This window comes from Telmatherina bonti, assembly GCF_933228915.1.
Source record: "Telmatherina bonti genome assembly, chromosome: 7".
Lineage (NCBI taxonomy): Eukaryota > Metazoa > Chordata > Actinopteri > Atheriniformes > Telmatherinidae > Telmatherina > Telmatherina bonti.
This window is the reverse complement of record NC_136625.1, coordinates 27084549-27099452: the sequence shown is the minus strand read 5'-3', so window position 1 is coordinate 27099452 and position 14904 is coordinate 27084549. Positions and strand designations below refer to the sequence as shown.

Below are 14904 nucleotides of genomic sequence, written 5' to 3'. Positions count from 1 at the left end.
TAAATGTTGCTTTTATTAGAATTCGTCTTCTCTTTTTGTGTACAAAGAAAGGCAAAAAACATAGGTGTGTACGCCTTACTCATCAGTATTCTATGTATACACTGTATTTTAGAGTGTAAACTAAGGCAGTAACCTTTATATGACAATATGTGAAGTCAAAATAGCAAGCTAAGGCTTTAAATAATTTAAACATTACAAAAAAATTCCACATCAGACAGCACGTCTTTGAAAGGCAGCATTTGCTAAGAAAACAGTACACATTTTTTAAATGTTCATGTTTATGTTCTGCTCAAATGTTCAATGTGATCATTATAACATAACAACAGCAAACGCTGAAAATCTGCAGAATAGAGAAAATTGCACCAGTTTTACATTTGTTAAGTGTTGTCTTGAATATAAAAGAGTAAAAAAAGAAGTAACAGTCATAAAGCTCTAGGAATCCTTAAACTTAGTTTGCATTCCTAAAATAATGTGTTTTTCCCAACAGCGTTATTCTTATTGAAGTTCGACAAGCTCATAAACAAGAGACAAAAACCACCAGAGATCAAGCCCTTAAAACATATGGTTTGAATAAAGCTTTATTTAATAAAGCTTTAAAATCTCATATCTGGAACAACTATCTTGATGTCAAAAAACTCTTCTCCTCACTCCCTTTCTCCTCCTCCTCGTTCTGTTGGCCATTTGACAGATATGTGGTAAGACTTCAGATCCTCGTCAGATACTGAGTCGGGAGCGTTACTCATGAGGTCATGACCACGGAACGACTTGGGGAAAGCAATGACGTCACGGATGCTGGGCGCTCCGACCATAATGGAGACCAGTCGATCCAAACCTGGAGGATGGTAAGGCAACACAATACAGTTCAAAGAAACGTAATGTTTTAATCAATGACGACTTTCTAGTGGTAAAATAACATATTGCATCAGTACAGACTTTATAACAGCATATTCAAAAATTGTTGTATTTTTAAAAAAAAAAAAATTTTTAAATGATAAGACTTGTCGTGGAATTGAAATGAACTGAATTCTAAAGTAACCTTACCAAGAGCAATGCCTCCATGAGGTGGTGCGCCTGAATCTAAAGCCTCCAGTAGGTGGGTGAGAAGACTGGCATCCTCCTGAAATAAAAACAACATGTTTTGCTGTTAAAATATGCAACTTCTAACATTTAACAGCTTAGAGGCTGGATTCTACATCATCACTGACTTTGAGGATATTCTTCAAGACATAACGCTGTTCTGAGGCCTTGTGGATGCGAATGGAGCCTCCTCCGATCTCACAGCCATTCAAAACAAGGTCATAGTGTTGACCTCGTACCTGTAAAGAAGACGAATGTTTCTGCAGCCCATATTAACATCATTTTTATGTCTACACATGTAAGCACGAGTAACATGAGCACCCTGTGTGGCTCGGTGAGGAGTAACTGCACGTCTTCCGGCAACGCAGCAGTAAAGGGATGGTGGGCTGATTCGAGCTCGCCTGGCTTGTCCTCTTTGGGCAAGAAAAGAGGAAAGTCCACAACCCACAGAAAGTGGAAGGCTGAAGGGTCGCGTACTGAAAGGCCTCGGGACTCCAGGAGCTGAGCGCATTGCAGCCGAAGATTACCCAGTAACGGCCGCTGAGCACATAAAACAGAGACAAAAGAAGACATGTTAAACTAAATACAGTCTTTTCCCTACTGTGTTGTAACCTTCTCCCATCATCGACCTGTCCCTATCTCAGTGTCTTACCACCGTGTGCAGGGAGCCGGCCGCTATCAGCAGCAGGTCTCCTGGTTTGGCTTCAGTCCTCCTCAGCAGGTTCTCAGTGACAGAGGCTGATAGCAGTTTCTTCAGGGGAGACTTTAATGTCCCATCTGGTCTGACCAGCACCAGGCTCAGTTCCTTCAAATGATAAAAAAAAAAAAATCTATTTCAATAAACCTTAGTGCAGCTTCTCTGGTTCTGCTTGAGTTAAAGATGCTTCAGAGTTGCTAGTTGTGTTTTTACTGGGTAAGTCATGGTTGTGATACACAGTGGTGTCAGAAGTATTCACATTCATTACTCACATAGAAGTATAGATATTCAGGTTTAAAAAGACTTCTGTAGAAGTAAAAGTACTAACTCTTTTTTTTTAACCTAAGTAGAAGTGTAAAAATGCTAATTTAAAATAAAATACTTATAAGTAAAAGTAATACAACTGTGAAAAATACCATTAAAAAGGAACACTTAAACTGTGGCACCAGAGCCTACGGAGCACTACTCAAAATACACATTTTTGACATTTACACTACACCTTTTCAACCATATAGATTCTGATGAAAAATTAACACATTTGAGTGCACATTATATTATATATATATATATATATATATATATATATATATACACAACCATATAGATTCTGATGAAAAATATATATACATATATACATATACACATATATATATATACACATATATATATATACACACACACACATATATATATATATATATATACACACACACATATATATATATATATACACACATATATATATATATATATACACACACACATATATATACACACACACACACATATATATACACACACACACATATATATATATATATATATATATATATATATACACATATATGTATGATGTAGAAATTTCTACCTATGTTAGGTAGAGTATTTGTACTTTGTTACTTGACACCTCTGGTGATGAATGACTCATATATGAAAGGAGGGGGTGGGAAAGAAAAGAGACACATTTACCTGTCCAAACTTTGTCTGAGCCGTTTGCTTCAGCTCTTCCAAATCCCTCCCAGTGAAAAGTGTCTGTTATCAAACACAGCATGAGGACAAATTTCAGACAAGAACGGTGAAATACAAGCTCACAATTCAAAACACATGGTTTGTGTAGCTCTTGTTGTTGCTAATGCATCTTTCTAGGATCAGACTGTAATCTTAGCTTCATTCACTTTTTACATTTCCTGCCAGAAGAAATTATAGTCAGTCTTACTGCTCCGCTGGGAATACAGATGGCCTGTATGGAGCCGTCTGATTGGCTGACAACTGATCTGAGGAACTCAATTTGTGTTGATAGGAAAACCTCACTGAGGTCGATCAGCTGGAAAGGCAGACAAGAAAACCGACAGTGATTCAGACAGAAAGGCAGATATGTTTGAAACAAGTGATAGTTTCTCTCTAGACTAGTAATTTTTCTCAAGTTCATAGCATGTTTGGGTGAACGTAGTTCATGCTAGTTGAGGTCAGGGTACACTCAACAATCATGCAGTTGATTATTCAACAGATGACTGAGAAACACTTCTGTGTTCACAGCTTCCCTGCATGTACGTCATGCGCAGTAGTATTGAAGTAAGAACCGTCTAACAAATTGTATAAGATTTTATATTTAGAAAATACATAAAAACAGCCCAGAGACGAGCCCAGCTGGTTAAGGAGTTAATAAAATTACTAAATGAGCTGTAATTACAGTCACAGTCATTTCTTACAGTCTAAGAAATCACTCGCCTTCATCCTGAATCTGGTATCAGGTTTGTCCACACCATAGTCCCTCATAGCTTCCTCATACGTCATAGTCTGGAAAGGAACAGTAATGGGACCTATTTCTGAGGGCCAGGAGTACTGCAACAGACCCTCCACCAGGGACATGATACCTGCCTGGTCCACAAAAGACATTTCTATGTCCACCTGGAAGACATAGTCAGAGGATATGTTGGTTTAGGAAAGGCTATCATACAACACAGTGATTAGAGCTGTTTAAGCCAAGTCCAAGCAAAAAAATCTATGACCAAGTGTAAAAAACAGCTGCTGAAACAAAAGAAAATTAACTACACACAGCGCAGCAGCTTTAGCTGCATTTGCTAACAAATGCACAGATGTGACGAATTTCTTAGTTATACTGGAGAAAAAATGAGCAACATATCAGAGTAATTCCCTGACTTATACATGTGGCTTCTGCATGTTTGAATCCTAAACCATAAAATTCTAAAGGAGACAGATTGAACTGCGTTAATGACATAATTTGTAGTAAAACCTGTTTGGTAAGGCACCATTTGATCTCTCAGTCTCACCTGTGTGAACTCAGGCTGTCTGTCTGGTTTGGAGCCCTCATCTCTGTAGCATCGAGCTATCTGGAAGTACCTGTCACACAAATCGCTAAATGAAGTTAGGCCGTGTCTTTGTTTTTAACCTTGTAATCATAAGTGTATGCTTTAATGAGAACATAACCAGACACAAAAACAAGTTCTGACAGTAAAAAAGTGGACAAATAGTGCTGGAAATGAACCATCTACACCGCCTCTGTACTGTTATAATAAACACTAAAGTTGTAGACTGAAAACTGTAAAAGTAGCAGTGCAAGCATCAGCCAGTACCAACACATTCAGTCTGCACACACCTGTCTACACCAGCCACCATGAGGAGCTGTTTAAACTGCTGAGGACTCTGAGGCAGAGAGTAAAACAGGCCTGGCTCTCTGGAGGGAACCACAAACTCTTTGGCTCCCTGGAACACATACAGGTGTATTATTTTACATATAAATGAATCTAAATGTAATATAGGATGACAGGATAGATGAGCATGTTAGTAAGGATAATCAGGTCTTACCCCCGGTGTTCTTTTGAACAAAGTCGGTGTTTCTACATCCACAAAACCTACAAAACAAGACAAAAGACAAAAAAAAAAAAAAAACAATCAGGGAACATCACATAAATGTGTGACTGAATTCTGCTCTGAGTGGCGAAAAGTCTCAGTGACCCAAAACAAAGAGCCTCCCTGTCCATACCGTGGAAATTACATAGAAACTCTCTCATCTTCATCACCAGCTGAGACCTGAGTCTGAGGTTTCTCTGCATCTGTGACGACCTGAGGTCCAGGTAGCGATACTGCATCCGTAATGACTCCGACTTCTGTACGACGGAGCAAAAACACAAAATCAGTCCCAACTTTTATTATAAATATCAGTGAAATGTGCTCATCCGTGCACATGTGAGCAAGATGAGTCGCTTACTTTGACAAATTCTTTCATTTCAAAGGGCAGCTTCTGGCACATGTTGAAAACATCCACATCTTCAGCCACGACCTCTATGTCTCCAGTTGGCATGTTCTGTTTAATATATGACAGAAGAAGAAGAAATGGGATTTAAATGGACTTTTAGTTTGCAGCTGATAAACTAATGATGTTTTCACATATGGTCAAGTGGTTATGGACTTGTGCTTTTCACCATGGAGGTCTGGTTTAAACTCTCAGTATGAAAGATTTTCTTAAAGTGGAAATATTATGTGCATTTCAGGCTAATTTATTTTTATTTCTGAGACCAGAAGGGCTGGGATTGATCGAGTTATTGTCACAAATCGCTTTATTTACTTCAGACCGACCCTCTCCGTAGGCTGTCAGATCAGCCTGTGGGCAAAACGAGTGGATTGAGACTCTTTCGCATTAAGCCCCGCCTCCCGCCACTGTGCTACATCGGGAGCGCGCACCGCAACTGCTTTTGCCGTCATTGTAACATCTCATAAACAGAAGGATTAGGCTAATATGAACTCAATAAAAAAACAAAATACAATGTCAACACATAGCATACAGCCCTACATGTTGGAACCTGAATCAGACCCTGAAAACGAAGTGGAAAACAGCAACCCACAGCAACGAATGCAGCAGGATGTCTCTCTTTGGTAAACTCACCAGCCATCGTTGGAAATAACTTTATCCCACGTTTTCCACCCGCCTGATGTATTTGTACATGCCCTTGTTAACTAGTAGAAGGTAACCAATCATCGAACCTTATCCCCCGGGACGTCACAAGGATTTCCAAGTAGAAAAAACTCTCTAAAACGACGCGTTTTTCGTCGCCATGGACACCGAACGGCGAGCGTGCTGAAACTCAAACTCAAACATGCGTTTAGGTGCCGTTCACATGTCTGATGAGGATTCAACACTAACACTGTAGAAAGCTCAGAAAACTCAAAATACCATAATAGCACCCCTTTAAACTAACCTCTGATTCATGATGATGATGATTTCTGTTAAGATTTAGAAACCAAACGGGGTACGTGTCACACAGTAATGGGAGCAGATTTCTAAAAACTCATTCATTTAAATTGTTGTCAGATAGAGTACAGTAGGTTGCAGATGTAAACATGAGGAAACGATTCAGAGATTATTAAAGAAAAGCTTCTGTGATTCCAAATGAATTGATTAAAAGAAAAAAAAAAAAAAAACTTCCACACTGAACTTCCTGTTTGCATCCCACCAAGGCCAGAAATGATGGGAATATACTGCTGAGCTTAGCAGGATGACATTCATTATATCCATACAGACCAGAATGGGTTTACCACCAAAATTAAATCAGTTCTTCCTTTTCACATTTCCAACAACTTCTGAAAATTTCAGGAAAATCCGTTTATAAATTTTTGAGTTATCCTGAACACAAACAGACAAACAAACAGATTAACACCAGTAAAAACATAACCTCCTTGACGGAGGTAATCACACACAAACCTTGTTCTCCTGCCCTGCCGGCCGCTTTTTGACTGTTCCTGTAACTCTGATGACTGACTCGACTGTGAGACCACACAGCACTGATTTTAAGTGACTTGAAGACTAAAAACAGAAAAATCAAACATGTGAGTTCCAGCAAATATTAATATTTATTTGTTGTTTTTTCAAACAGAAATTCAACGCATGTACAAAAGCTAGTTTCTTATCAACCTCAATAGTTTTCTGTTGCTCGTTAATTATATCACATCTTTATTTCTCCAGATATCTTTCATCATTTAATATCTTACCTCTTCCTGAGGAATCAGAACTTGCGTCAAGCCGCTGAAATCACGGAGGATGACAAAAAGGTCCTGTCTGTTGGAGGCAGAGACATAAAAAAAAAAAACACTCAAAACTGCCAACTTTGTAGAGTTTGGTCCCTGCTTTTATATGTAGAGATATGGACATGCTGTGATCAATGTGCTACAGAAATTAGCTGAGGATGTGAACATCCAAAAACATGGGACCTACTGGCCAAACCAGTAGGTTTACCATCTCACCACATTTTAGTTCTTTCAAAAATTAGTAAAATAACTGAAGTTCACAATGCAGGAAGTCATTAATTTGCCTGCAGTACCAAAAGCCCATAAGTTTTGACCACTATACACATGGATCATTTAACAGCCAATAAGTTTCCACACTGATTAGTTAATTGCATCTTAAAATCTAAATGACCTGAAGAGAATAATACCTGAGGTATTGGACCCAGCCACACAGAGTAACCTTTTCTCCTACATGATCTGACCTCAGCTCCCCGCAGGTGTGACTCCTGAATGACAGACTGCTGGGACCTGGCAACACAACACACATTACACTGAGCTGAAACTAGGCTGCTAGAAGCACTGGTCTTCACTTAGACCAGTAAAGACAGTGTTAAAACCAGCTGCAGGCAGTTAACAGCTCAGTCACCCAAACGCAGATGATAATGAGATAAGTTGATATCCAATCAGTGCAGAGTAGACAACCTGAGGAAGCAGAGGCATGTCTTTGCAGCGTGTCTGAGCAGCTCAGGTGTCTGAGTGGGGCTCTCAGCTGGACGCATCTTCCACTGGAAGTCACTGTTAACTTCTGGTACCTGGCAGAGGATGCTCTGAGCCCACCCAGGAGCCTCTGCAGCAAAACCCGGCTTTTTGTTGCCATTTATTATCTACCGAAAGTAAAGTCCGACAATGATGAGAGGAGATTCAAGACTGTGAGGATGAAGATGTCCCGTCAGTATGTTAGGCTATTAGAAAGACAGGAGATCCTCTCACGCGGACAAACACAGCTGAACGCTTTCTGGACGTAATAACAACATTATAAAACCACTGAGTGTCCTGAGAGGAGGAAACTGCGCTGCTTCGGTCACTTCTATCATTTGCTCCTGGTTCCGCAACGTGCTCCAAGCGGCTTGCAGATTTCCAGCTCATGTGGATGGATCATTTGACTGGTTTGCATCGGTTCAATGACGCTACACTCACGTTCAAGTCAGTGTTGCGTAAACGGATGTGACGTCAGGTAGACGGAAGTATTTGATGCACGATGTCGTCGATTTGGCAATATTTGGGCAATATTTATGGTCATAACTCTCATACTTTTAACGAAACACTTTTTTCTTCTGTTGGTAGTAGGATTACAAATTTGTGTGGAAAATACAAAGATTCTCATATGGTGGTGGTGATTTTTATGACTGTCTTGATGTGAACCTGTGTCGTTTTCTATCCAGAATAATCCAAGAAATTTAAAAAAAAAAAGAAAGAAAAGAAAGTTTATCCTTATGCCTCGAATCATTCTTTGGTTGACCTCTGGCGTCTTTTCCATCCTAATTTAGCAGACTTCACTTGGTCTTAGAGCAATGGAACATTAAAGTCTAGAATTGATTTGTTTTTATTGTAATTTTCAGCTTTGCAATTTGTTCATGATATCTCTCATTCAATAGCTCTGCTCTTAGTTCACAAACACATTAATCAAACTTAATGGTCAAAATAATTCCTTCTTAAGAGGATTTGGGAAATTTAATAACTGTTTATTAAAAGATAATCCATTTAATAGAAAATTTAAAGAGCTCATAATGAAATATTTGAAGATCTCAGTGAGGGATGTATACAAAAATGGGAATTTTTCAAATAGGCCTAAAAAATCAGAAAAGTTTCTATTAAAAAATCTAAAGATGTTAAATCACAAAGAAATGAACAATGAACATCTGATACATACTTTGGACACTTTAATGGCTAAACCTATTATTACAGAAAAACAAAAGTTAGAAAAAAAAAAGATATCAGTGTATAAATTGATAAGCATCATATAGAACTTGCTAAAGGCACTTTTATTAGATCGAGAGCCAAATGGCTGGAGGAAAGCGAAAAAAAACCTCTAATTACATCTTTGTACTAGAAAAACGCATCTCACAGAGGAAACTTTTTCATCTCTTAACATTGATGGAGAAATTTTTACTGACTCACCAAAAATATCTCAATATGTTTATTAATTTTATGATGATCTCTACTCTTCTAAATTTAACCAAGACAACTGTAACTTTTTTAAAATTAAATTTAAAAATAAAATCACTACGATTTGTGACAATTATAAAAATACTTGTGACTCTGATATGACTCTAAATAAAAAGCTTTACTATCATAGAAAGGAAAAGCTCCAGGTATAGGTGGACTTTATCGAATTACTTGCATGTTTGGGATTAGCTATATTAAAAATCCTCTTTTTTTGTATGTACAAACAATGTCTAGAACAAAAATAAATGACAACAATGAAATGGGGAATTATTTCCCTTATTCCTAAACCTGGAAAAGATGTGCATACGATTGACAATTGGTGTCGAATTACTCTTTTGACCACTGGCAGCAAACTTTTATCTCTAGTTCTTGCAAACAAATTAAAATTAGGCTTAGACGACATAATCTCAAACACAGCCGGGCTGCCTAAAGAATCACATATAAACAATATTTGTCTAATAGGCTGCATGGTGGAGCAGTGGTTAGCACTGTGGCCTTACAGCAAGAAGGTCACTGGTTCAATCCTTGGCTGGGGAGGGGTTTGGTCAGTGGCCTTTCTGGGTGGAGTTTGCATGTTCTCCCTGCGTGGGTTCTCTCCAGGTTCTCTGGCTTCCTCCCACCATCCAAAGACATGCATGTTAGGTTAATTGGTTACTCTAAATTGCCCATAAGAGTGAGCGTGAGTGGTTGTTCATCTCTGTGTGGCCCTGCAATGGACTGGCGAGCTGTCCAGGGTGTACCCTGCCTGTCGCCCAAAGCCAACTGGGATAGGCTCCAGCTTCCCCGCGACCCTGAATTGGATTAACCGGTTCAAAAAAATGAATATTCAGCTAATCCTTGACCTACTCGACTATTTTCATTTTGTACAATCTGATGCTTTTATCCTCTATCTTGACTTTTATAAAGCCTTTGACATCCATACCTACAAACTCTTAAATCATTTGGTTTTGGGACTACTTTAATTAACTCATTCGAAATGCTTTAAAGAATTAACAGCTCTGTAATAATTAAAAATACATCTCAAAGATTTGTGGTTAAACATGGGGTTAGACAAGGTTGTCCATCTCTCCCTTTTTATTCTTCCTTGCTACAGAATTATTTGCTCTATACATCTTAAATGAATCAGACTTTGAAGGAATTTCGATCTTTGAAAGAAATAAGATAGCTCGGCTGGCAGATACCACCACTTTAAAAAAAAAAAAAAAAAAAAAAAAGTTAACTCAGGTTCTTAAACTAGTCAAAGTATTTTCTGCTTGCTTTAATCAAAATATCTCCAAATGTGAATTATTACCCGTCTTTGATTGCAATGAGACCCACATAGAATATATTCCAATCAAAGATTCAGTCAAATACTTAGGCATTCACATCTCAAAAATATTTCAAGTAGACAAAACCTTAATTTCCTCAGAAAATTCACTAAATCTGAAATAATTTAACTCCTCAACTCCTCAGAGACTGGAGCAAGAAATAAATAGTGTAGGACAAACAAGGACCCAAGTGCAGATTGGATGTGGATACTAGGACAGGTTTATTGTTTAACTGGGCAGAACGGTAGGTGGCCAGGCAGGCAGGTTGACGGGCAGGCAGGCAAGAATCACGCACTGGTGACAGGACAGACAATTGTTAAACAAGCAGTTTAAACCCTTAGGCAGAAATGCTGCAATGGCTGAGAGCTGTTACCACTGATGAAACAACAATCAGGCGATGACTGGTGAACTGAGCTGGCCTTTTATCCTGCTGCTGCTGATTACCCGATGAGAACCTGGTGTGGACTTGATTGCCAGGGAAACAGGCACACCCACTGCAGCACAGGTCAGAGCAGGAACCACAACAGTACCCCCGCCTCCACGGGAGCCACTGGGCGACCGAAATTTCTCCGGATGAGCACGACGAAAATCCCGGACCAGGGATGCATCCAGAATAAACGAGCGCGGAACCCAGGCACGCTCCTCAGGACCATACCCCTCCCAGTCCACCAGAAACTGGAAGCCACGACCCCGACGCTGCACATCCAGGAGACGCCGGACAGAAAAGGCAGGGCGACCCGCCACAAGCCAGGCGGGAGGAGGGGGTCTGGAAGGAGGGACGAGAGGACTAGAGGAAACAGGCTTGAGTTGGGAGACATGGAAAGAAGGGTGGACTCTCATGGAACTGGGGAGTTTCAGTTTGACCACGGTGGGATTAATGATCCGCTCAACCTCAAAAGGACCCAAAAAGTGGGGGGCCAACTTCTTGGCATCAGTATGCAATGGAATGTTCCTTGCTGATAACCAAACCTTTTGGCCATGTGCGTAATGGGGTCCAGGAGTCCGATGACGATCCGCCATGCGGCGGGTACGTACGGAAGCATGAAGAAGCGCAGTTCGAGCCTTCCTCCAAATCCGTCGGCAGCGGTGGATGTGTAGCTGGACCGATGGCACAGAAACCTCCTCCTGTGCTGGAAACAGGGGCGGCTGATATCCTAGGGAGCATTCGAAAGGTGACAAGCCTGAAGCAGAAGAGGTAAGGGAGTTGTGAGCGTACTCTACCCAGTCCAGATGGTCACTCCAGGAGGAGGGGTTGGACTCAGCCACACATCTCAGGGCAGTTTACAGATCCTGATTAGACCTTTCGGCCTGGCCATTGGTCTGGGGATGGAAACCAGACAACAGGCTCACAGTGGCCCCGAGTGAGTGACAAAACGACTTCCATACCTGGGATGTAAATTGGGGTCCTCTGTCTGATACTATGTCTGTGGGCAGACCATGGAGCTGAAAGACATGAACAAGTAAGTTGGCTGTCTCCTTGGCAGTAGGAAGCTTGGGAAGGGCAATAAAGTGAACAGCTTTGGAAAAGCGATCAACAACTGTGAGGATGGTGGTGTTACCTCTTGAGGCTGGAAGACCAGTGACGAAGTCCAGAGCAATGTGCGACCAGGGTCTGCTTGGAAAAGGTTATGGACGAAGAAATCCCGCAGGTGGCTGATGCGATGACTTACTGCGTGCACACGTTGTACAGGCAGCAACAAACTCCCGGACATCTTTATCCATCATGGGCCACCAGAATCTGCATCTCAGAAAAGTGTTCGCACAGAACCAGGGTGGCATGCTAGGCGGGAGGAATGTCCCCACTGGAGGACTTGGGAACGTACTGAATTGGGGACATAAAGGCGGTCACGGGGACCTGTGCCAGGGTCAAGCTGTTGCTGTTGGGCTTCTCTAACCCTGTCCTCCACCTCCCAGGAAACAGTGGCTACAACACAGGTTGCAGGTAAGATGGTATCTGGGGAAACTGCAGTCTTGGGTGGAAATTGGCGAGCGAGTCAGGTTTCTGGTTTTTGGACCCAGGTCTGTATGACAGCGTGAAGTGGAATCGATTGAAGAAAAGAGACCGACGGGCCTGTCGGGGATTCATTTGTCTTGCAGACTGTAGGTATTCCAGGTTCTTATGGTCTGTCCAGATGAGGAATGGCATTTTGGATCCCTCCAACCAATGGTGCCACTGCTCTAGGGCGAGTTTTATGGCTAAGAGTTCCCTATCACCGACATGGTAGTTCTGCTCGGCCGGTGTTAGACGTCGAGAGAAAAAGGCACAAGGATGTAACTTCTGAGACTCTGGGGATCGTTGCGACAACACAGCTCCAACGCCGACATCTGAAGCATCAACCTCCACCACAAATTGATGGTTGAGATCAGGGTGGAGGAGGACAGGAGCAGTGGTGAATAGATCCTTTAATTTGGCAAAAGCCTGAGCCGCCACCTCAGACCAGACAAATTAGACTGTAGGTGATGTAAGTCTTGTCAGGGGAGCTGCGATGCGGCTAATTGCGAATGAATCTGCGATAAAAATTAGCGAAACCCAAGAAACGTTGCAGCTGCTTGACAGAAGTTGGGACTGGCCATTCGGTAATGGCTTTGACCTCAGGATCTGCTCGGACCTGCCCACTATCAAAAATGTAACCGAGAAAAGAAACAGTGTTCTTATGAAAATCACACTTCTCGGCCTTAACGAATAGGCGATTCTCCAGAAGTCTCTGCAGGACTTGTCGGACATGTTGTATATGTTCGGTGAGGCTGTGGGAAAAGATGAGGATATCGTCTAAATAGACGAAAACAAAACGGTTCAGGAAGTCTCTCAGCACATCATTAACTAAGGCTTGGAAAACAGCAGGGGCATTACAAAGTCCAAAAGGCATGACTCAATACTCAGAATGGCCGAGTGGGGTCTTGAAGGCTGTCTTCCACTCATCTCCCTTTATCCTGACCAGATAAGCGTTGCGGAGATCTAGCTTTGTGAAGATTGTTGAGCCATGGAGAGAGTTGAAGGCAGACTCAAGTGGCAGAGGATACTTATTCTTTATGGTTATAGCATTTAATCTCGGTAGTCAATACAAGGCCGGAGAGAACCGTCCTTTTTAGATACAAAGAAAAAACCTGCGCCAACAGGGGAAGAAGAAGGTCTAATTAAACCAGCAGCCAGCGAATCCGAAATATATTTCTCCATGGCCTCAGTCTCTGGCTTAGAAAGATTGTACAGACTGGCTGGCAACGGAGCCCCAGGTAACAAGTCTATGGCGCAGTCATATGGTCGGTGAGGAGGAAGAGAAAGGGCTCTCTCTTTACTGAACACCTCAGCGAGGTCATGGTAGGCTAGAGGAATGTCTGACAAATCCTTAGAAGTGAGACAATGACTGGTAGTGGTTATACCAGATGGGACGGCAGAATGAAGACAAGTTGCATGACAATAAGAACTCCAGTTAATAATCCTCCCAGTAGTCCAATCCAGATGGGGATTGTGTAACGATAACCAGGGGTGTCCTAAAACCAGGGGTGAATTTGGTGAGTTTACAACAAAGAAACTGATAAACTCCTGGTGATTTCCAGAAACAATTTGTTTAACCGGAACAGACTCTTGGGTGATGGAATAAAGAATGCTACCATCCAGAGCCCGGGCAGAAACAGGAGGGAAGAGAGATTCCAGGTCTAGATTAATCATTGCAGCCCATTCCTTGTCAAAGTTTGCTTCTGCTCCAGAATCCACTAAAGCCTGTACTGGATGAGAGAAACCCTTGACATATAGCACCGCTGGAATGAGTGTCTGTGTGGGGAATTGCCTTTGGAGTGGTGGTCGTCAGTACTCCCACAGCTACTGACGACCCAGATCTTTTGGCCGTTCTGTGCAGACATCTCTCTGGTGTCCCAGTCTTCCACAATAAAAAAACTCCTGTGTCCCTCCTCCTCTGTCGTTCCTCCATGGACAGATGAGCTCGGCCCAGCTGCATGGGCTCCTCGGACTGTGTTGTGCTAGGAAGGGAAGGGCGGACCTCTCCGATGGTGGAGCCAGGAAAAGACAGCTCAGGACGAGTCTGCCGCTCTCTGTCTCTCTCCCGTAAGCGGTTGTCCAGCCTTATTGAGAGGGAAACCAGGTCGTCCAGGGAATCTGGTGCATCACGGGTGGCAAGCTCATCCTTAAGCCGACTGCTTAAACCATTTGTGAAGATTCCACAAAGAGCCTGATCATTCCAGCCCGAATCCACAGCCCTGAAATCCACAGCAAACTCAGCAACACTCATTTTTCCCTTGTCGGAGATTAATCAGCCGCTTAACGGCATCGCCCCCTCTCACTGGATGGTCAAACACCTTCATCTCATCCATAAAAGCTGTGTAAGACATGTGCCTGAAACCCTGCCATTCAAACACTGCTTCTGCCCATGACAAAGCCTTGCCCTCCAGAAGTCCAATGACGTAGGAGATCTTGGATTTGTCACTGGCATAAGTGATGGGTTTCTGGTCGAACACAAGTGAGCATTGGAGTAAGAACCCTCTACATTTACCCAGATCCCCGGCATAAGGTTTGGGGTCAGGGATGTGTGTCTCTCTTACCGGGGTGGCAGAAGCGGTAGG

General features: G+C 42.0%; 1 protein-coding gene across 1 annotated transcript; it reads right to left on the bottom strand.

Annotated features, from left to right (window-relative positions):
* Window positions 1-635: 635 nt before the first annotated feature.
* Window positions 636-7876, bottom strand: dars2 (aspartyl-tRNA synthetase 2, mitochondrial). Its single transcript, XM_079244059.1, has 17 exons — window positions 7499-7876; window positions 7225-7324; window positions 6782-6848; window positions 6495-6596; window positions 5004-5099; window positions 4779-4902; window positions 4601-4647; window positions 4392-4498; window positions 4066-4135; window positions 3503-3682; window positions 2991-3098; window positions 2744-2806; window positions 1730-1882; window positions 1399-1617; window positions 1206-1316; window positions 1042-1117; window positions 636-832 (listed from the first exon to the last, which is right to left on the bottom strand). The coding sequence occupies exons 1-17, from the start codon at window positions 7671-7673 to the stop codon at window positions 645-647; spliced, it is 1986 nt and encodes a 661-aa protein (XP_079100185.1). The 5' UTR covers window positions 7674-7876; the 3' UTR covers window positions 636-644.
* Window positions 7877-14904: the final 7028 nt, after the last annotated feature.

Bases quoted from the DNA above. Each gene is read 5' to 3' on its own strand.
- dars2 (XM_079244059.1), bottom strand. From the start codon at position 7,673: ATGGCAACAAAAAGCCGGGTTTTGCTGCAGAGGCTCCTGGGTGGGCTC. The intron at 3,683-4,065 runs GTGAGACTGAGA...TATGTCTTCCAG, and splicing joins GACAGCCTGAGTTCACACAG to GTGGACATAGAAATGTCTTT. The intron at 833-1,041 runs GTAAGGTTACTT...ACCATCCTCCAG, and splicing joins TCATGGAGGCATTGCTCTTG to GTTTGGATCGACTGGTCTCC.